The sequence below is a fragment of the Gossypium hirsutum genome, chromosome A08 (genome assembly GCF_007990345.1).
Source record: "Gossypium hirsutum isolate 1008001.06 chromosome A08, Gossypium_hirsutum_v2.1, whole genome shotgun sequence".
Taxonomy (NCBI): domain Eukaryota; kingdom Viridiplantae; phylum Streptophyta; class Magnoliopsida; order Malvales; family Malvaceae; genus Gossypium; species Gossypium hirsutum.
Window position 1 is genome coordinate 38,041,550 of NC_053431.1, and position 24,424 is coordinate 38,065,973.

At 32.1% G+C, this 24,424-nt stretch overlaps 1 protein-coding gene across 4 annotated transcripts; it reads right to left on the minus strand.

The window, feature by feature from the left end:
* Positions 1-13,007: 13,007 nt before the first annotated feature.
* Positions 13,008-21,343, minus strand: LOC107921410 (uncharacterized). 4 transcript variants are annotated; one of them, XM_041075903.1, is made up of 9 exons: positions 21,024-21,343; positions 18,225-20,807; positions 18,039-18,134; positions 17,763-17,915; positions 16,795-16,958; positions 15,753-15,900; positions 15,296-15,418; positions 15,059-15,146; positions 13,008-13,854 (listed from the first exon to the last, which is right to left on the minus strand). In XM_041075903.1, the coding sequence occupies exons 2-9, from the start codon at positions 20,688-20,690 to the stop codon at positions 13,688-13,690; spliced, it is 3,405 nt and encodes a 1,134-aa protein (XP_040931837.1). In that variant the 5' UTR covers positions 20,691-20,807; positions 21,024-21,343; the 3' UTR covers positions 13,008-13,687. The 4 variants fall into 4 exon arrangements, with proteins under 4 accessions (XP_040931837.1, XP_040931836.1, XP_040931838.1 ...); XM_041075902.1 differs by having other exon boundaries at positions 18,039-18,143; positions 21,024-21,334; XM_041075904.1 differs by having other exon boundaries at positions 18,225-21,331.
* Between the last annotated feature and the right edge of the window lie 3,081 nt (positions 21,344-24,424).

Here is a 24,424-nt window from a genome sequence, read left to right on the forward strand (position 1 = left end):
TTTTTTTATAATTTTTATTATTATAAATAGACCTGCTCATGGGTCAGGTCACCCGCCCAGGCCCAAAGACTTACTAGAAAAATGAGAGAATTTAGAAAAAAAAATACGAGGTACAAAAAATGGGCTTTGGTAAAATTTAACCCATATTTTCTCTATGGGTCAGGCCTTGGGCAAAATTTTTTTAACCTAAGTCCAACCCAGCCCAAATATATTATATTATAAAAAATAATTATATTAATTATATATGCTAATTAATAATTATATATATTTATATTAAATCACTAACCCAATAACAATTAAACCCATTATCCAAAACCTAAAAAAAAATTAAATATAACCCAACCCAAAATATAAAATTTTATAAATTTATTTAATACAATAAAACATTTATTATATTTACTTATATTTTTAATAAAAGAAAATATTTATTATATTTATGGTAATGATTTTTAATATAAATATTTTTTTATGTGTTAAAAAACTTTTATTTTAGCCTTTTTTTAGTGCACTTATTGTATTATATTTAAAAAATATTTTAAAATAAAAACTAATCTTCTAAAAAAATCAAATATGGGCGAGCCGAGTCAGCCCTGAGTTTATCTTTCTTAAATTGGGTCGGGCTTAGGCAAAAAAGCATGCCCATTTTTTGAGCTAGGCTTGAAACATATATGAAGAATCAAATCAAATTGGATCACCTCTATATAACCCTTTGGATTGTGGATGTTGGATTGAATTGGAACATATTGCTTACCTGCCAAGAGTCCATGTTTACCTTGTACTTTATACTTATATTGTATTTAGCTTATAATGTGGTTGTTTAATAGGGATTGATATAGATCTTTTTATGTTAGCAAGTCTCGAAACATTCTATATAATTAAGAGACTTGTATAGATTATAAGCACTTAATTTGTTCTTGTGAGGAACTTTAACTTATGAGTGCATATTGATAGCAAAACCTTTTGTGTTGTGGTTTTGCTTGCTTAATTCACACGGGTGAATTTAATGGTAAAAATATCAATCTTTAAGGTGCAAAAGTGAAAAAAATATCATTGGTATGAGATAGATTAAGATCACTTAATTCGGCACCAATTATTGTACCATATTACTTAGTGATTGACAATCCATGTGCTAATGTGAGAGAATGCCTTTCATCTATTAATCATAATTTCATATATAATTTAGTCAAGTTAAACTTTTCAATCTTAATTAAATTGCTTGGTCCTTTGAATGTACATATAATCCTAATTTTCTTCGATAATTTGACATACAATGTGACACTTCTACTTGTAGGAATTTCATCTTAAAGTTACACGTGATTAGAGATAAAATCTTGGCTCGTGACATAAATATGGACCAATCAATGTGCTATTATTTCTAAATATGAACAAGTTCCTTCAATTTTAGTATAGGTTGACAAGGTTAATTATCAATTTGAGTAGCTATTTGAGGAGTTGGATGGAAGATTTGAGAAGTTAGAAGGAGTTTTGACGGTAGATTTGAGATAGTTGGAATGGAGATTTGAGGAAATGGATGGAGAATTCAATACCCTGCAGGAGGAATTGAGTCTTGTAGGAGCTAAGTTTGATTCGATAATAAAGTAAAGTTTGTTGGTTGAGCATATTGGTTTGAAGGAGCCTCATCTTATGATGAGTTGCCTGTTATTGAACCAAAGAAAGCTTCCAATGATACGGCTACTGTCGATTCAACTGACATTGATTTTGATGATAACATTTTTTTTCTTAACTTTATGGCTGTTTAAATAAGTGGCGGAGCCGAGAGGCTGGCAGGGGCCCTAGCCTCCTAAAATTTAAAAAACAAAATCATTTAGGTATTTTATAATTTATAAAATTTTAAATTAGTAATGATAAAATTACACTTTAGTCCTAAAAATAATAAAAAAATTATTTAATTCTTTAAAAATGATAAGAATATAGACTATTAAAATAATGGAATTACATTTCTACTATTGTAAAAATATACAATTTAGTTCTAACCCTAAAAAAAATTTCTACCTCAATAACTAATTTAAATACTTTTGAAACTCATGCATAAACTTGGTTTTTGGTTTATATGGAGCTGTATAAAAACCTATTATTTTTTCACGCAAACTTTAGTTTTAAGTGGCATGTTATGTTAGTCGGACCCCAATTATTGTGTTTCTTTACATATTAATATCGTTGATTCAATTATTTTATTTTGTCTCGAATATTCCTAGATTGCAATTTGTAGTGGAAGTTTGAATATTAATAATTCCTTTTACAGTAGCTCAGGGTACTCAAATGATTTATTCAGTATTTTCTGTGAAATTTTCACTTCATTGATGTTAGCTTTAATGATCCTCCCCTTTGAATTTTAAGAATGGTGCTCTTTCCTTGATGGGATGTTAAGTTCACAAGCTAACCCATAAATGTCAATATAGTAATATAATAAAAAAATAAAAGATATTTTTATCACTTTAATATTTTTTAAACTTAAGCTTTTATATATATATATATATTATAGATATTTATTATATTAAATTTTTTTCACCTTTATTGTAGGTGTGCCATGAATATAGTCTATAATATATAATCATGAGTTCAAAAGAGCTTTTAAACTTATAAGAATACCCTTTATTTTTTATCTGATTATTAAATTCACATTCTAAAATTAAAAAATTGAAGTAAAATAGAATTTGTGATCATTATATATTTAAAAATAATGTAAATTATAATTATTAGTTAAAAATATTGTGCTAATTTTAAAATAGATTGATTACTTAAATATAACTCTAAGCATAAAATATAAGAAAAAAGATATGATAATTATAATTATAATTATTAGTTAAAAATTTTGATGTAAATTTTTTTTTTGGCTAATTTTATTGATGTAAAATAGAATTATTACTTTAATAGAATTCTAAGCATCTTAATTATCACTTAATTAATATATTAGAGTTAATTATGCTAATCATCTATTGTGGGTCGTTCCTTCGAATATGATACTAGTAGCTAGACCGGTCCATTGGTCAGGTCGGGCCTTGACAAAATTTTATGCTCGTTTGATAGGCCAAGACACGACTCAAAAAATATGTCTAAAATTTTGTCCAAGCTTGGTCCAGATAAAAATGTTAAAACTCGGGCTTGACCTGCCCATATTAAAATTTTTATATAACCTGTCCATATTAAATTTTTTATATAACTTTTTTCAAAAATAAAAAAAAAACACTAGAAACAGAAAAATAAATTAAAAGAAATCTTTATACTTAAATAATAGTAATATAGGTGTAACTTAACAAGCAAAGACCTCTAAAAAAGTAGCAAAATTAATAATAAAATAATAGTGATAGAATATCCAAACAATAACAACAAAACTGTAGCAACATAATAGTGAAATGACAGCAAAATAGTAAGAAAACAACAAGAAAATAGCAGATTTTTATTCTTTTTGCAAATTCTGGTTGGGTTGGGCTCGAGCCAAAAAAGCCTCAAGGCCCGACTCGTTTTCTAAATGAACATTATGTTTTTGCTCAAACCCATTTTTCATACCTATACTTTTTTCCATACTCTACCACTTTTTAAACAGACCTTCGAGTCGAATTGAATAACTCAGCCAATGAATAAGTCTAATATAGTCTCGCATTATAAATTTAATTTTCAATTTTTCATCATTTTCATCTATTCAAGAAATCAAAATTATTTCAGTTTTTCTCCACTCATTTCCGCAAAATTTTCAATATATGAAGTGCTTCGATCCATTCTTTAACAAACATAATTATCAAGTGATTTAAATATTTTAAAATTTTTTATGCTAAAAAATTACATCATTATTAAAAGTACATTGTTTTCTTTATATATATATATTACAATTTATATGGAAAATATAATAAAACAAAGTGCAATATAAAATGGACAAGAGAGAAAAAGACATAAATAAAAATTTTAACTTTCACATGGGATCCAATAAGCTTGTTTATTCCCTCTATTTATTGGGCCTCAATTACTATAGGTTATAAACATATAATAAATATAATTAAAGGACCCTATAAATTCTTTAGGAGTTACAAGAGTTACAAAAGAATGAAATTGGGGGGTTTTGGGAGTTATATAGGCATCCATTTATCAATAGATTTACAACACTCCCCCTTGGATGTTCGGTAATGGAAATTTATCTCGTTAAAACCTTATTAGGAAAAACCCTGTGGGATAAAAACCTAATTAAAGAAAAAGAGTACACAATCTTCTATTACAAGTTGTCTCATTAAAAATCTTTATTAGGAAAACCTAATGAGACAAAAACTTGATTAAAAGAAAAGAGTACAATGTGTTTTAGACTTTCCCTAATGGCAACATCACATTACATCTTTGAGTCGATGCATTCAATCTTGTATACTAGTATTTCAAACTAGAACGAATTTGTTGAACTTCTATATTACCTTTCTTCTCAATGTTATGAGTGAAGAATAATTTTGGTGAAATATATTTTGTTTTGTCACCTTTGATGTAACCACCCTTCAATTGAGTTATACATACTACATTATCTTCGTATAAGATAGTTGACATATTTTCCTGTAAAGGCAAATCACTTATCTTTTGGATATGTTGGGTCAATAACCTTAGCCAAACACATTCTAGGCTTGCTCCATACATTGTAATTATTTCTGCACGATTTGAAAAGGCGACAACTAATGTCTGCTTTGTTGAACATCATGATATGACAGTACCTCCACATGTAAATAAATATCCCATTTGAGATCGACCTTTATATAGATTCGATTAATATCTAGCATTAGCATAGTCGACTAATAGGGATTCTGAACTAGTTGAATAAAATAACCCCATATCAATAGTCCCCCCTCTGAGATATATAAATACATGTTTAATTCCATTCGAATGTCTACATGTTGGAGAACAACTAAATCTTGCTAATAAGTTTACAGCGAAAGCTATATTAGGTCTTGTGTTGTTTGCAAAATACATTAATGCCCCTACGACACTTAGATATGGTGCTTCATGTAACACCCCTTACCCGTGTCTGACGTCGGGACAGGGTACGAGGCATTACCGGACTTAACCATACACATACATGAAAAACCGGGCTATAAAATTGCATTCAATTTAAAATGAATCAAACACATGTACATTGTCCCTTATATGGGCCTACAAGGCCCAAAACAACTATTGGAAAAACTTCGGGACTAAATAGGGAACTTTAGAAGAGTTGAGAAATTTTCCCCAATACAGAGCCACACGCCCGTGTGAGACAAGGGACACGCCTGTGAACTCTCGACACGTCCGTGCCGGCCGTGTAACTCTCTGACTATGACGTCAGCACTAATTTAGGGTCACACGGCCGTATCACACGCCTGTGTGGCCAGGCCGTGTGGTCAATTAAAAAATAAATGAATTTTTCATAAAATGGTGCAAACTTCACAAGGCCAAAGTACACGCCCATATGGGTAGGCAATGGCTCTCACACGGCCAAGACACACGCCCGTATCTTAGCCTGTGTGTTTACTACTGGGCATACTGACTTGCAAAATTTAGGTGTAGGGGACACACGACCATTCAACACGCCCGACACATGGTCTAGACACATGCCCTTGTGTCTACCCGTGTGGACCATTTAAAAGGCTATTTTTCAAGCCATTTGTCTTCCTCAATCATTCATACACTCAAACATATTTCATAGCATGCAACATGACATATTTAGACATTCAAATATTCAACACCATGGCACATTCACACCTTCATAATGTCGTTCTATTACACATTCAATTAGTCACACCATGTGGAAGCATTTCACACCAATTTCATGCATAATCAAATTTGTTACCATAACCTCAATTTACACATTCATGCCTATAGTCATCTTAAGTCATTAAGTAATTCCTTATTTCTAAGTGCTTAATTCATTCCTCATCACATATCCATCAAACAAACCACATAGCACATCCTCAAGGCATTAACACATGCATGCATGAACAATTAGACATTACAACCCAATAATCAATTATGAGTCATATCACATGGCTATTATAAAATGAATTATCAACATTATAGGCTTTCACAATTTGGCCAAATAGCATGACACATATCACAAAATGACCAAGTCCCCTATACATGCCATACTCAAAATAGCAAATTCACTATACCCAATAATCTTTTTATAGTGTGATCGAATACTCCGACAGCTTCCAATCTTCGAGCTAGCTTGGCGGAACAACAAGGGATGGAAAGAAATGGGGTAAGCATTAAAGCTTAATAAGTCCACATGCAAATAATATGCAATGAAAGTAAACCAAAATCATACAAAAACATAATATCATAACCACAAAGATTATTCATCATCCAAACATTTTGGCTCCTTTAACAAGTGTTCATGTATACACTTTCCCATCACAAATCATTCTTTATCAAAGCGTTATTCATGGGTTTAGCATACATACCTGTACTCATCGTTGTATATCATATAACCATACCTCTTTAACATGCCCTCCTCGGGACTTTCATCACATCCATTACATTACCCGTTAAACACTCGGAATACCATTAGATATGCAGAAACTTGCACATAAGTGCCACATATACATACGTAGCCAAAGCTACCTCATAACATGTAATGCTCGTAAAGGAGCTACTCACGAGCTTGCTCATATAAGCTAGTGATCAATGTGTAACTACACGGGCTACTCACATAAGTTGTCAGGTATCCGGCCCACTCAAGGATTACTTAGCCACCGGTAGGACACACAAGACCATTTCCCAGAACCCAATTACATGTATCTCATCCATAGTGAACTAGGACCAACTCAACGAGCTCGGATGCTCGCATCCATAATGAACTCGGACCAACTCAATGAGCTCGGATGCCTCATAATAGCACGAACTCAGACCAACTCAATGAGTTCAGATTTCCTAATTTCTAGTGACATGTCACTTGTATCCTAAACTATTCCTAAGGTCAAACAGGATTCTTTCTCATATGCACATGGCATCTCCATCGTACTTGCTCGTAACATCGTGTATAACGACCAACATCATCCATACTTACAAAGTTATCATTAGGCATAACATACATAATATTGATAAAACATTTATTGCATAATGTCAACACATCAAAATATAATAGATTATCACATATTTACACATGTACTTACCTTGGTACAAAATGATGGTAATCGAGCCTAATCGCCGTATACTTTATTCTTCCATCGATTAAGACCCGTATCACGTTTTTCTTGATCTATGATGCCAAATTTAACTTATTTATTAATCTCATTATTCAAATCAATCCATAATTCATGCTTTGGTAAAATTACCTTTTTACCCCTATCTTTGCACTTATTTACGATTTAGTCCCTAAGCTCGTAAAATTAAATGCATGCATTTTTTTTGTTACCCAAGCCTAGACGAACCTATACCATGCTCATATCAGCCTACATTTTCTTTTGTTTCACATTTTTACTACTCATTTTTACACTTTTACAAACAAGTCCCCCATTTTGGTGTTTTCACTAAAAATCACCTATTAAATGATGTTTATCATGCATCAAACATTCATATTCCTCCATTAATCATCAAAATACATGCATGTTACACATAGTTCAAATTTCATACATGAACCCTAGCTCAAAATATAGCTAGAAATGGGTAGATCATGTTTCAAAGACTCCAAAAATACAAAGAACATTAAAAACGAGGCTAGGGAGCACTTACAATCAAGCTTGAAATATTGAACAAAACCCTAGCTATGGCTATTGAGAAATTCGGCTAGCACTTGGAGAAGATGAGCACATTTTTTCTTTGATATTTCCTTTTTATTCTTTTAATTACCAAATGACCAAAATGCCCTTAAGGCATTTCTTTCAAATTTTTCCTATGCATGCCCATTTTTGTCCAAAATTATAGAAATTTGTCAAATTGCTAATTAGGACCTCTTAATTTATAATCTAAAGCAATTTCATGCTAAAAGCTTCTAGAATGCAAGTTTTTCATTTTATTCAATTTGGTCCTTAAAGTGCAATTAGACATTTTATGCATAGAATTTCTTCAAGAAACTTTTACATAAGCATGTATTCATATCATAGACCTTATAAGAATCATATAATAATTATTCTATCTCAGATTTGTGGTCTCGAAACCACTGTTCGACTAGGCCATAATTCGGGATGTTACACTTCAAGACCAATAAACTCTTCATCATCCTTGCAATGACGAAATTGATCTTTATTCACCTAACAATCGTACAACCATTGGAGTACTCAATGGATGTGATTTATCTATGTAAAATTTCTTTAAGATCTTTTCCGTATAAGTTGACTGATGGACATGAATTTCATCTTTTAAATTCTTGATCTACAAACTAAGACAAAACTTAGTTTTTTCAAGATCTTTTATCTCAAATTATTTCTTTAAAGAATTTATTGCATTTTGAAACTCTTTAGAGTTTCAATAATATTTATATTATCAACATAAACAACAATTATCACAAGACCTGATCCATACCTTTTTTTATACAAATACATGGATAAATTGGATCATTTTTATAACATTCTTTCAGCAAATATTCACTAAGACGGTTGTACTGCATACGTTCAGATTGTTTTAATCGATATAAACTTTTCTTTAATTTGATTGAGCAATTTTTCTGAGAAACTCTACCTCCTTCAGGGATTTTAAATCCTTCAGGGATTTTTCGTATAAATTTCACTATCAAGTATACCATACAAATAGTATGTAACAATATCCTTTAGATGCATGTCAAGTTTTTGATGTACTTCCAGACCAATAAGATATATAAACGTGATTATATCCACCACAGGAGAATACATCTTTTCGTAACCATTATTAGGTCTTTATGAAAACCATGGTGCTACAAGTATACTTTATATCTTATGGCTTCATTTTTTTTCATTTCTGTTCGCACAAATACCAATTTATATCCTATCAGCTTTACATATTTAGATGTTTGGACTATAGATCCAAAAACTTCACATTTAGAAAGTGAATTCAATTATACTTGAATTGGTCTTTCCATTTTGACCAATCTAATCTATTTTTATATTCCTAAATAGATTTAGGCTCAGGATTCTCATTATTTATTTATTTATTTCAATAGCAACAATATAAGCAAAATTGTTGTTGACAACTATATTTTTCTGGCTCCAATTTTTTTCCTAAAATAACATAATTTATCGAGATCTCTTCATTTTCACTATTTTCAGGTCTCTGAACCTCTTCTTCTTCTTTTTAATTAGTTATATATTTGGCTTCTTCTTAGGCACTTGCATCTACAATATGACCATCTTGAATATTTTCTCATTTCCTTTTGTGAGGATTTTTTATCTCTGGAACTAACTAGTCTTCCACGCGTCAAGCGTGGATTATTTTGTTTTGCACTAACAGTTTACCCTATTAGGACATCAATTCATATTAGAGCGTTTTCAGCTAGTATGAGAGATTTTTTTTTAATTCTTTTTAGGTTAGTAAATGAATCTAAAAATTTATTTATAAAATGAATTATCTAGTGAACTTCTGGTTCACATTGCTTTGTATAAGGATCTTAGATACTGATAATTCATTCTAAGTGTTTTATTCATCCAGATTTTTATTCTCTCCCCCTAATATTGAGAAAACTATCTCATAATATATGACAACTTATGTCATAAATAAATATCCAATTAATATCTCAAAAATATTTATTAATATAAGGAGATTTATATCAATGTACATTTTAAACCTCCTATGAGGACTCACTCATCTTTATGTGTTGTGGTGGAGTAATTGGAACACATACCGTACACCCAAAAATCCCAAGATGGAAAATATTTGGCTTTTGACCAAAATGCAATTGTAATGGGAAGTATTTATTATAGCTTGTTGGCCTGATGCACACAAGTGCTACTGCATGCAAAATAGCATATCCCCAAGCTGTAATAGGAAGTTTTGTTCTCATAAGTAATAATTTAGCTATTAGTTGGAGACGTTTTGATAAACGATTTATCTAAACTATTTTGTGTGTGAACATAAGCTATAGGATGTTCAATTTTTATCCCAAATAATTATTAAAAACTTGGGATGTAAACTCACCACCATTAGCAAGATGAATTGTTTTAATTGCATAATTTGAAATTAATTATTTAAATAAGCAATCTCGCAAACGATAGCTCGCAAGTTGATAACAAGTGATTATTTTGTAGATGCATCTACCAAAATAATATAATATCAAAACCATCCACATGGTGGATGAATGAACTCACATTCATTTTAGAAACGCAAGACATTACATCTCAACTTTAGGTTGTTAGTTTCTAATAATCAATTTTCATTGACAACAAACAACACATGAGAATTCTTTTAAATTTAAAAATCTTTTGGTTCTTTATTGAATGTCTATATGAATTATCAATTAATTTTCGCATCATATATGATCCAAGATGGTCTAATCAATTATGCCACCACTAGTGAAAGTTTTGTCACTATCTCTTGTGTAAATCATATAAATGTAATGTATTCCTTCAAGGAATACAAATACATGAGTATCTTGTATTTTTTTATACATGATTTTAATGTAAAACACAAAGATTTTCTTCAATATATATATCTTCTTGATCTAAAATAATAATATTATGTTTTACAATATTTTGCATCACAAGGAGGTGCAACATTAACTCTTCAGGAGATTTTACAATCTAATATAATACCTTAATGAATGCGTAACTTATTTTAAATACTATGCAATTTTGCAGTTCTTTTCAACATGAATGATAAAAATTGTGGATCCTTAAAAACTAAATACTTATATGAAAGAAAATGTATATTTGTATAAAGAAAAAGTATAAATAAAATATATGTTAAACATAATAAAATATATGTTAAACATAACAAAAAATAAATTCATGTTACTACTCAATCATTGTAACAAACATGCGGTTAGATCATTTTTTATATACCATAACATAATAAAATACAAAATATTATAAAGTCATAATAAGATATTAAAGTTGTAGCTATGGAAGTTTAAAATTAAAAATTTCTAACAACTACCTTTTATAGCATAATTTCAATTCAAATTTTATTATCATGCATTATAGAGTATCTTTTTTCTATAAAACTTTGCAAAAGTTAATGTTTTAGATATGCTATAGGCATATACATGATACATTCATATTTATTATAATGTTTATTAGCATTATTTTTTTTAGCCTTATGCTTTTCCACAACTAGTAAGATTATAATGTCAATATAAATTAAGACAATTAATACATTCCTCAATATAAATTAAGACAATTAATAATTTCATTGTCATTCCTTTCATTTTGTATCTACTATGATATTTACTTCTGAAATTGTCTAAACCAATGAGAGGTCCATAATATCATTAACTCAACAAAAGAAATATAATTTCTATAAAATTATGTACAATATTCCTTTTAGGTAATATGTAAAAAATTTCAAATATCCAAATTTATTTCTACAATCAAAAGTGATCAAATGTGTCAAATAATCTTTGAGTATCACATAAATACTTCTGTTCACTTTAAAGGGCTATTTGGAAAACTTTAGTTATTCTCTAATTTAAATTTGTATTCCACTTTACACGAGAGAAAACAAATATTATAATCACTATAACTGTAGTGATTATTATACCCATACTAGTATATCAAAGACCATGCTCATAACCATAGTTATAACTTTGTCCTTTTTAAGATTGATTATGTAATGCTACTTTCACTTCAAGGAATGAAGCATATCTAGTGATAATTTTTTTTCATTGTCATAATTTTCTTTCAAAACTAAGCCATAATTTTAAAGAATCTTTTACATGCATTGTTAGTAAGACTGTAATAAAAAAAATTCATAATTAATATCATCATATAAATCTCAAACATGTACAAATTTGAACTCCAAACTAATCACTGCAGTAATACACATTTACAATAGATAACTAGATATAAAAACAATCATATATTTTAATCAAAATTAAAACTAAACCAATCAATTTTATAGAAATAACAGAGAAAAACATATACCACATGTAGAAAGCCCAACAATTAAACTCAAGAAGGGATTGATAAATTCATAGAAATGCAAATAGAAAATTATATAAATTTAATTTCTTAATAAAAATCGAATCAAAATTAGAAAAACAAATTGATTAGACTTGAGTATTAGACTTTAGTAATGAGAAATAAAGACTATTAGCATTCTTTATAGTAAAGAACAAGTGATCATCCCCAATAAAATCTCAAGCAAGCACTCACGATTTTTGATCCAAACAATTAAATTTTAATGCTTGGAATCCAACAAAATTTTGATGCAAAATAAAAACCTATTAGTCTTTGAATAAAATTGTATTGATAACGTATAACAAAACAAAGAGAAATATAAAATAAACAAGAGAAGAAAATAAAAAAATGAAAGGACGATTCAACTTTCACATGGGATACAATAAACTTGTACATGCCCTCTATTTATAGTACCTCAATCACTATAAAGTACAAACATATAATAAAGATAATTAAAGTACCCTACAAGTTTTTTAGAGATTACAAAATTAAAAAAGATGAAATCGAAGATTTTGAGAGTTATAGGACATCTATTTACCAATAGATTTACATCAGAAAAGTAGAAAATTAATGTCTAAAAAAAGTGTTGAACCACTGAACAAAATACAACAATTTATCAACAAGTTGTTAAGACATCATTTTTTATGATTCTAATTACTGTATTTCAATTATTGTCTTGATTTAGGACAGGTACAATGATGTCGACTGAAAAGTCCGCAAAATACTTTGTTTTATAAATATGTCATTATAACGTCTCTACGCAAATAATGATTAAATTTCTTAGTATACTCCTATACCAATAATAATACCAATAACAACTGAATTAAGATACAATACAATAATACCGACTGAACCATAAATGAAATGACGAAAGCAAGTATTAAGCTGATAACGGTTTCAAATTCAATCTTGAACGTCCCCTACCCACTCCCTTTATTAAAAGAATCTAGCACAATGTTTCAGTTAATCAAAATTAATGAACAAAAATATAGTAGATTAATTACAGAAACAGGAACTCGTGTGCAAGGCTGCACTGAGAACCCAATTTTTACACCATCTAAATATAAACACTCCCTTTTAATAATGATGAAAATAAGTAATATAATAATAACAAAATTTGATCCTAATTTATCTTAAGCATGCAAGTACCATGCATTATTAATTACCATAAGCTTTACATACATATATTCAGAAACAGAACAGAGATGCATTCACTTGTAGTACTGCCATCATGATTGCGTTTAAACTAGCAAATTCCTGATTGCTCAAGTTGAAGCCTGTTAAAAATGATGAGAAACGATTTTTTTGCAAAAGATTTATATAAGATTAAAACCTGTTGAAACTCGCATCAAATCCCAGTTCTAACTTTCAGGGCTCCCCTATCCTATTTGTATCAATCATGTAGCCTCCCTGAGGGTGAGTACAAACCCAACCTCGGGTGTCTACATTTGCACTCTTGAAACAACTTGTTGCAGTACTACAAGAGATCCATTACAGCAGAACCAAAGGCATATGTATCGTATCTTAGAGTAGTGTATTATTAGACTAACCGGTAGATGACCAAAGCTGCAGTAACTGGATGCCTTACTTTTGTTTTCCACCGTATGATATGATGATGGGCTACTTCAGGATTGCCTTTATTTTACGTTTATAGCAGCAGCCATGCTCCTCAGCTTCTGAGATATTTCTGAAAATGGAGGCCTCTCTGCAGCATCAGAGGCCCAACACTTTTCCATCAATGCCTTCCATTCGGGATCGCACCATGATGGTATTTTTGGACGTAATGTGTTGTTTACAATTCCCCCTGTATATTAAAAGAATATATATATATATATACGCACAAAGGGAGATTGCAGTTAAGAAAATAATAATGGTCCGTTAACAAGATCACATCTAAAACTATAACCGGAGTGTAGAGTCCAAAAACATGCATACTATTAGTAGAATAGTGAATACTTAAATCAGAAAAGATCCTTTTAAACTTTATTACAAACTAGAAGTCCTGAGTCAATAATTCATCTATATGACAATTGATTCCTTTTTCATTTCAAATAGCAAACATAGTACTTATTTCAGAAGTAATCACAGATAAAGATCCATTCATAGGTCAATACTAAATTATTTTATGAAGGAACTACATCAAACCAGACCTACAAGCAAAAGAAAACAAAAAAAAGAAAAGAACAAAAGTCCCTTTTCTCTATCAGAAAGTAATTGCTTATTAATCAGTGGGATAGTTCCTCCATGAACAGTCAATAACAATAACATTTGAAGTGTGAACCATGCTCTGTTAACGCTAGAACTGGCTGTTAAAACTTGGATGTTATGCATAACATTTTTAAGTACCAAAAATTCAGATAGTATGAAAGAAACAAAACAACCCAAAATAAAAATATTCAGGTCATTTTTCTACTTGTTGTAGATCCAATTCTAGTTGGTAGTCACAAATACATGCATTTCTATTACGACTCTTGCAACTTCCAAGTCAAGAGACAATTACATCATCTAATTTTGTCCCAGAAAAGACAACTTTAACCCAAGGCATACGTGGTGCAGTGCCCTATCCTCAAAGGAACTGATGTTTTAGCTAGAGATTACAAATGTGCTAAAAAAGTCAAAAATATTCCCCAACATAAATTAAGAATTCTCCAAATATCTTACTTTCTAATTTTACTTCATCTTCTCCAGCTATCAAATGAAGGTTGATAAACAAAATTAGAGAGAGAGAGAGAGAGAGAGAGAGAAATCCTAGTTAGCAATATTATAAAAAAAATTAATCACTGCTAGAGTGCCTGGCACGGTTATGAGTGTCAGGCAAAAAACCCACATTGAACAAGGAATCTTCAGTTCTTTCTCGTAGCAAAAGTGTACATTGATGGACATGTCCAATATATGTATCAGATTGCAAGTGTAAAGTGAAGAGCTGAAGCAACAAAGATTCTGAGCAGAATGTATGGAAGACTTGTAGAAAACACTCACAACAATAAAATCCGATTTATGACACTTACCAATTATAGAAGCACAATGCATATCTGCATAAGGTTCTTCACCAGTCAGCAACTCCCACATAACAATGCCGAAAGAGTAGACATCAATCTGAAGAACATAAATTGATGGGAATAAATAAAATAAGTCTCTGGCCAAATAAAAAGAAAAAAGAGGCACAAAAAAATGCCCTAAAAAGCAAAAGAAACATGTTTAAAATAGCTGTATCCTCATATCTGCTAAAGTCTCTATAATATTACCTTTTCAGATACCATGTTACTTTTACCACTCAAAAGCTCAGGTGCCATCCAGGGTAGAGTTCCACGAACACCTCCCGAAACTAATGTATGTTGTCTGACCTTTGACAAGCCCAAATCACCAATCTAAATGCATATGCAAGTAATGCATCAGTTCCAACTCTGCTGACCATCGGAAGAAAACTAATGCTAACTAATGCTAATGTGCTTGAAAGAAAATTTACAGAAGAATCAATTGAAGACAATGGTAATAAGAGCCAATGCTCAAGAAACAATGTCTACCAGAAACGCAGAAACTCTTACCAAGGTTCCACTATTAAAGAAATCACAGCAAGCTGACAATAACATCCAGAAGTAACTGTGGAAGAACACAAAAATCTTGCTCCCCCAAAGACACACACATAAATTGAAATCCAACTTAAAGTTTTGAGGTCCAGAAGCAATTTATAAGACAGCATACCTTGCACACTGGACGCTGTGGATCTCTCATATTTACCAACAGATTTTCACATTTCAAATCAAAATGTACAATGTTTTTTCCATGCAAATACTCCATTCCAAATGCAGCATCCATGGCTATGATGAGTCTCTTACGACGATCAATAGTCCTGCTCAATAACATATGTCGCACATTATTTAGGAAAATATTACATGCTGGCTTGTTTAGTCTACTGTGAAACAAAATAATTGCATGCTAAGGCAGATAACAACAATTCTAGTACAAACTTCAGAGAAGATGCTCAAAAGGCAACCTAACCACATAGCTATTAAGGGCTATAAGTGGCTAGAAGATTACATTAGGTGAGATGTGTTTGGATTCAAGCGAAATGATGACAGGAAGAATAGTGCAAAGAGAACATGACCTCTAAGAAAGTTAGATTAAACCTTGTAAATTATAAAAAAGAAATAGCTTATGTACCATTTATAAAATTAATAAATTATTATAATTATATTTATGTTAAATAATATTTTTATCAATAACTAATTAAAAGTTCATTAAAATTTTAGTGATATATCAAATAATATTTTTATTTTTTGTTATTAATGTGTTTATTCATGTTTTATTTAAATGAAAAACTGAAAAATTAAGTGATAAAGATATTTTCCATCAATATTTAAAAATTAATTTTTATAAAGCATTTAGCAAAAGAACATTATTTCTAATAAGGAAAAAACAAGTAAAAATGAAATATTATTTTTAAATTCATTAAAGTCATTTTAATCTTAAAATTTTAAATATAAAGATAAATTGAAATAAAAAATACAATGGTTATGGCTCAAGAAAATATATAAAAGGGATAGAAATGTAACAAGAGAGGTGCAGTGAGTCACTGCACCCTTCCCTCGGCAGTGGAAATTTCAATCTCCACAAGACATTTCAATCCCATTGCACCATACCTCCGTTATCCAAACAGCAAATCACAGTGCAATTGCACAAAAAAGGAGTCTAAAGCACTGCACAGTAACAACTTTTGAAACCAAATGGGACCCGACATGGTTACCTGTCCTTCTTCTGTAAAAACTGCTTCAAGGATCCATTAACCATGAATTCAGTAACAGTAGCTAAGGATCCATCAGGACCATCACGAACTATGCCATAGAAAGAAACAACATTCGGATGATGTAATGAACTCAATATCAAAGCTTCTTTCCAGAAATCTGCAATCTATGGCAGCATACAAATAGAGATTGCTATCAATTGACTTATGAGAAGCATAGAAGTATTATATATCATTAGAGCTCTTGAAAGTAAATCCATCAGAGGGACTGACTAGACCCAACAATTGAAGGGAATTAAAAACAAAACCCAGGTGTGAGAGAAAATACAAAGATATAAAAGGCAAATAGCAAAAAAGCTGGTCTACCTGAAACATATGGTGGGACAATCATAAATATGGGCAACAAGGAACTCTTACTTCAGTAAATAACAAAATCTCTCAACCAGGATCCCCAAAGAGGTAAGAGAAAAGGTAGGCAATGGGCAGGATTTGATCTCTAGAGTTCATTACTGCTAAGTTATTACTTGAGACCTTTTGATGATGTCATAAATAGAAACTGAAATTTCCAAGATTCAATTCACCAGCTGAATTACTTCCATTTAATCACAACATTTATAAAGAATTTTCCCGGCTTTTTCCTTTTGCTAAAGATCAAAGCTTTATAGACCATTACATTGCTAAGTGCAGGCACTAAAAAAACCAAACATACGCAACATGTTTTTTTTTCTTTTTTAAATGTTGTTAAGCACTTTCATGTGAAACAGCATAGCAGTTCATTCTTCACATTGTACAAGCACCTTTTTTTTACTCATTGTCAAAAGCCGAATATAATTAAAAACCAAAGCATCCATGACCTATGAAACACATCAGCTGAAGCATTTGTAATCCTTTTAACTATTAAGCAGCCTTGTGTATGCATTGCAAGGGTACGCAACCAAAGCCATAAAAGGAAAAGTGCTAACAGTTATTACCAATCGTTCTCTTTCAGAAGGCTTCCCTGCAAAGCAGCTGGCTTTAATTCTCTTGATTGCTACATCAGAACCTTTCCATTTCCCATGATAAACTGCCCCATATGTTCCAGAGCCTAATTGTCGGATCTCCTCTAGATCATCGTTCTTTATCGTCTATCATCAGAAACAAAATGGCAATAAAATATGTGCAAACAAAATAAAAAGTTCAATGATCTTTAAGAAATAATAGAGAAAGAAATTAAAGTTAATATGATGAAAAAGAGAAGAAACAGGAACCTGTAAGCCTCGTGCAATAGCTTCAGCCTCGGCCTTTGTTGGCTCAATTTTGGACGGGGATATGTTGTCATTATCAGGATCCAGTTCCAACTCACCCTGGGCATTCTAGGGTGCAAGGATATGTTAGAAAGATTAAAATATAATATTGCAAGATGTTCTATATGAATTTTTTCTCTTGAATCTCACCACTGATTCTGATTCATTTTCAGCCACTTCTCCTTGAACTCCGTCATGCTTCATAGAAGCACCCTCTTGAACTTTGACTTTAACTTCTTCAACCTCTTCTAAAGCTGCTTTTTTAACTGAAGCAACAAACTGTGGTATGAAACTCAAATGGTTTACAGATAGCTTCGAATTTTCCGCAGCACTAGGATCATTTTCACCAGGTTTTACCTGCTCACCATCCTTTTCAGCAAATTTTTTGCAACTTGAAATGCTATTATCAACCAATGCTGTTTTAGATTCATTTTCAGTAATTTCGTTTTGCTCTGTGCACAGAATACTTGGAACGTCAAAATTTTCCACCTTCAATGCATTATTTGCTTCTTTATCTTCCATGGAAACAATTTTCTCCTTAGTCCTCAATGCCCAAGTGGAATTAGAATTATCTAGTGATCTAGGATTGTTACTGGAAACATGTTTATCATGAATTAAAGTTGTAGGTTGTTCTGGAGACTGAACAGGTTCTGGGGAAAGGGCAACATTTAGCATGTCTTGTGGGGATCGAACTGGTTCCATAGTGATAGAGCATTGAGTTTTCAGATCATGAGGACTAATGTTCATCTTAAGAGTATGAGCATAAGCATTGTCTGGAACACCAGTGGCATTAAAACCCAGAATCTTTTGTGAAGACTCAACCCAAGGATTTTGACCATCTGTTACACAATGTATTGAACTACCTTCGACCACACCTTTTAAAAATGCTGGGTTACATGCACCATTTACCTGTTCGGGTAAGCCAGATGCTTCATAAGCAGGGGCACCCTGAGTTGGGTTCTGAACATTTCTCCACACAGACTGCCCATGTAAATGTCCCTGTGGCGCTTGGTAAACATTATCTCCTCCATAAGGGTAAGGATAATTCCCATAGCGGACTCCACGTTCTTCAGGAGGAATGTGAAGGTGGGCTGTAGCAACCACAGGTTGATCGTGAAACACTTCGTTCCCCAATTCAGATACAGTTTGGTGATGAACATAATTTGAAGGCAGATGATGGCCATCAGCTAAACTAGCATGCCCAAGAGGTAAATTCATGCCAGCACCATCATGAACATAGTGGTCATTCAATCTTCCAGCTCCAGGTATGTGACTTCTAGCTTCCTCAACACAAGGATTCAATTGGTTCTGCAAAGCCCGTCCTCTATCATGACTATGCGTTTCACCATAAGCAGAACGGGGATCAGTGTGATCCTTGGAATAAAACCCATGCTGCAATTTTCCATCTGCATTAAGCATGAAAGCTTCATGGCTTGGTGGGCATTCCGCACATGGACTATTAACCTGAGGAACTCCATTTCCCATGATAGAATGATCCAAAAGTGGCGTTTGATTTCTGCTGAAAGTAGCCCTGCAGTGCTCACAGATGTGGTTCCCCTCATAAACACTATGACCATGAAGTATATTACTGGGAAAACCAGCAGGCTTATTACCAGGTATAGCTCCAGTTGGCATCCATATTACATTATCTGAAAACTGCGGCTGGTGCTCATATTGGGGATGATGACTTAATTGCTGCCTCACATATTCCTCAGGCAATCTGTCCAGGCATTTGTCTGCTAATTCTGGAAACGGTACTCGGTAACGAGATGAAGAGGGTGAAGGCGGAAACTCTGATAGCGTTCTGGGATCATGGTGCCCATGATGCCTAGGAGAATAGTAAGCAGGACTCCATGTACCTTCCATTTCATTGTACCTCTGAGGAACTGGGGGCAGTAGTTGCCCGGATCCCATTTGAGGAATATTAAGATGATGCAAGTTATAAGGCGGCACCAACATCTCAGCATTCCTCTGGCTATGAAGGCTACCATCAACACTCACACCGTTAAAGAATTGTTCAGCTAAATGAATATCATCGGAAACTGGAGCCATCACAGGAGAGTCACACTTCTTAAAATCAGAACCCTCATTTAAACTGTTCAAAGCATCCACATACCTCCTCTCAGTCTCCCTCTCATCCCCATCAACATAGTGTGATGAACCTTCTCGGTCAGGATGAGAAAATAGAAAAATCCTAAGCCTAGTGAACCCATCGCCTGCACCCAACTTCTCATACTCCTCCATCATGTTAGTCACATCATCATCATTCACAACTGACACTAAAGCATCAAGATCCTCATCAGGCTGCTGATATTTCAAAACCGCCGCTGCATCATAAAGCTCCCTCATCTTATTCATCAACTCCTCATAACTAATATCTCTCGGCAGACTTACAATTCGCGTTTCTCCACCAACATACCTCAATTTCCCATCTTGTGGTCGAGGCAAAATGCTACCTAAGAAGCTACACAAGAATTTTAGACGCGGGGGTTCATCATTGGAACTAGGGATGGAAGAAGCCAGGGCAGCTACCGGGGTTGATGAAGGTGAATCCATCAAATACACAGCTTGATTATTATGCTGCTGTTGATGATCAACTATTCCCTTATTACACATGGGAAGGTTTTCGCTTTTAAGCTCACACCATGTAAAACATAATCGAAACTCTACCAATTTGTCAACCAAATTTCCAAGTTCACTAATTTTAACACCAGCAACAGATTGATTCTCCACCTGGTAACTCAAAAAGAGTGCCAGAAATCATCAAATCTCTCAGATTCTCAACACAAAAGGAAAAAACTAAATATAATCCAACTGAGCAAACAAAAAAATCTATCACCGACCAAATTCATCAACAACAGCTTAAACAAGCCCCAGCAAAATTTAACAGTTTCCAGATTCAATTAGAAAAACCCGAAATCAGATTTAGCCAGAAAAAAGAAAGAGTACCTGAAAAATGGGGATTGTAGGGGAAAAAACTTATTTATTTAATGTTTTCTCTCTCTGCATGATTGGGTGAGGCTTTCTGTATATTTATGAAAGGAAGAATGAACGAGAATATGGGCTAATCTAAAAATTCAAGAAGAATTGGAGAAATTGAAGGTAAAGAAGAAGGAGAAGAAGAAGAGGAGGAGAGGCATAGCCCAAACGCAAATGGAATTTTTTTGGAATGATACCATGCCATGCCAAGGCTGTACGCCAGGTAACGTCCCACGTGGCACAACCATCTCTTCACTCACCCTTTTCTTTCTCCCTTCTTCCTTTTCCCCTATTTATTATCTCCTCCCTCGACCCGTGTGCTATAGAGTCATTATTTTTAATTTTTCAATTATTAGAAAGTTTCTTATTAAGTGATTCAATTTTAAAAAAATTTTAGAAAAATTTATTTTTATTTTTAATTTTTATCTATTAAATCATTTACACCTTTTTGTCCTTTGATTGGACATCATGAAAGAGTTTTTCCTGTTGGGTTATTGAAAAAAATCCAACACCTTAAAATTCAGGTATAACATTTAGTACTTTTCCAAGGTTGAATACCGAGAAAGTTTGAGAAAAGTTGGAAAATGAGTTAGATAAATAATTTTTATGAAAGGGAAATTCATGTTGGACAGGGAAATCAATGAAAACTATGGTTGATGCGAGAATGTCGCAAAAAAACTAAATTGGAAATTTTAAAAAGTTGGAAACTAGAAATGTGAATTATTATTAATTAATTAGTATAAGAATAAGTCGAAACATGTATTGATGTGATGAAAATCACTTTTTAGACCAAATAGAAAAAAAAATAAAGTATGGAAATTAAATTATAAATTTTCTTATTTTCATCGAGAGAAGAAAAAAAGTGTAATTTTCACTATATAGTGACTTTTATAAAGAATTAAATGTGAATATGGAATTTGAGGGATTGAGTGTCTACTTTTGTGAAGAAATTGTATTGAAAGGTAAAAAATAGGGAAAATGAGAATTTTGTCACATAAGGGCATTTTAGGTATTTCTCAATAATTATATGTTGAAAATATTATTTTGATATACGGAATTTGTAACATCCCTTTTTCGACTCAGTCGCCAGGTTCGAGCTACAGGATGTCACATCCGTTGCCGGAGCAACTACCATAAATAAATCATTCAATCATATCATAAACACATTCACATTATGATATACAATTGAATCCAAGCCTTAATCAAGCTTACGAAAGCTCGTTTGTTGACCCGAGCATGAAATGTAACAAATTTTTAAGTATTGAAAATTCAAGGTTGATGTCGTGAAGTCACCTCCTCCATGTTGTGACGTTGCCAAACAATTTGCCACTTCAAAACCTCAAGCCACCCTACATCGCGATGTGACTCATTGTCGATCGACGTTGCGACGAGGAATGTTTCTCATCAAGACATGGACTTTGTATTTGGTAAAAATAAACCATTTGGTATCAATTTCAAAACTCTCAACTAAACCTATTAAACCATTTGATCATTCAGAAACATGCCAAATACATATATTTCCTACTAAAACATGTCATTTACCAATTCAAAACAAGATCAATTTAAAATAAGTTCAACTATTACACATCATCCAAATGTATTCCAAACCAAGTAACCAAATACCTAACTTATCTATGCCAACTTCATATTCAAACATGCCTAATAGTTGAATCATCACATTGCTCATCATTCAAACCTAAACAATCTGATGTCATTTCATCTAACAATTTGGCTATGAAACTTCAAGCATTAACAACATTACACCATCCCAAAACATGTCATTTCAAACACCATACATTTCTCAAACATATCAACAAAAAATATGTCATTTCAACTAGGCACCAATCGTTAACAAATCATGCATTTCAACCATATATGAAGAAAATAATTAAACTTCAATTCAAACATACTAGGTAATGGTAAAACAAGCTTACACAAGTATACATATTCACATATAGATACATACACTTTAAGACACTTAAATACATGTCACAATCTTAGACTTAAAATGACAAAAAGCTACCGATTCAAAAACAGGTTAGCATGAGCTTCAATGTCGATCTGGATTAACTTGTTCCGCAAAGTGATCTACAAGAAAAAGGAAAAACAACAGGGCAAGCATATACAATGCTTAGTAAGTTCGTATAGAAACTAAAACTTACCTTGATTAATTAAACATAACAATTATTCAATAAGCTATCAAATTAAATTTCCTTGGCATCTGAATACATATCTATACATGTAACAACATTTCAAATCGAAGACATTAGATACGATCTCAGATCATAATATCGCCAACATTTAAAACATAATCACATAACAATCTATGAATCAAATTTCATCAATACCATTTCATTTTCAATTCATAATCTAAATTCAATTTCCAATCATTTAAACATCGGCAAGTGTAATTATAATAAAACGGACTCGGATACATGGAAATATAATCCTCACACAAGCTAACATGGATCAGGGATGCTCACACAAGCTAATATTGTATCGAGGTTACAGTCTAGGCTAAACGATCAATAAATATAAACCGAGAATTCACAACAAATGTTGGATCTCATATAACCATGTAAATCCTTGCTTGTTTCCATATTTAACCTTAATGCCATGCCATATGTATCCAAATCATTTACTAAGTTCATATGGGCATTATTATTGTAATCATACCATTTCAATCCCTGTAATAGTATAAATATGTCATACCAATCTTATAAACATTCCATTTCCATTTTGGTACCTTTTATGCATTCATAAATACCATTTTTTTTCATGATTTGCAAATTTAGTCCAATTGATGCTAAAAATACCAAATTTAGGAAGCACTTATAATTGGACTTAATACAGGAGAGCCCTAAAACCCTTCATAATATTTATGAGAGGCAGCAACCCTATTGAACTTGATACAAGAGAGACCCAAAACCTTTCATAATATTTATGAGAGGCAGCAACCCTACTGTATGTAACTAGGGATAGCCGCTTTCTCTCCTAATTCAACTAGAGGATTGGTTTTTCTATTAAATAAATATTATTTGTATTCTTCCAATTCAATTGAGGTTCATTTATCTCTCTCTATAAATAGATGACATTAGTAGGGCCAAAAACATACAACTTTGAGGTATTGTTATTTTGCCTAAAAATAATGAGAATTTATGACTAAGTATAAATTCTATTTTCTGGGAATAATAATTTTATCAGTTTCTATAAGAGAGAAAGAGAGAGAGAGAGATTTGCTTTCCTACTAAAAGTAAGAAAATTATAGTTGGTTCTGTGTTTGATTTGTAATTATTCGAGCCCACACTCGAAGCGATTCATGGTACGAGAATAACAGAGAAGGTCATTCGGTTGAAGGCTAGGAACGTTAA

Bases quoted from the DNA above. Each gene is read 5' to 3' on its own strand.
- LOC107921410 (XM_041075902.1), bottom strand. From the start codon at position 20,690: ATGTGTAATAAGGGAATAGTTGATCATCAACAGCAGCATAATAATCAA. The intron at 17,916-18,038 runs GTTCCTGTTTCT...TTCTGATGATAG, and splicing joins CTATTGCACGAGGCTTACAG to ACGATAAAGAACGATGATCT. The intron at 15,147-15,295 runs GTAATATTATAG...TATGTTCTTCAG, and splicing joins GTAACATGGTATCTGAAAAG to ATTGATGTCTACTCTTTCGG.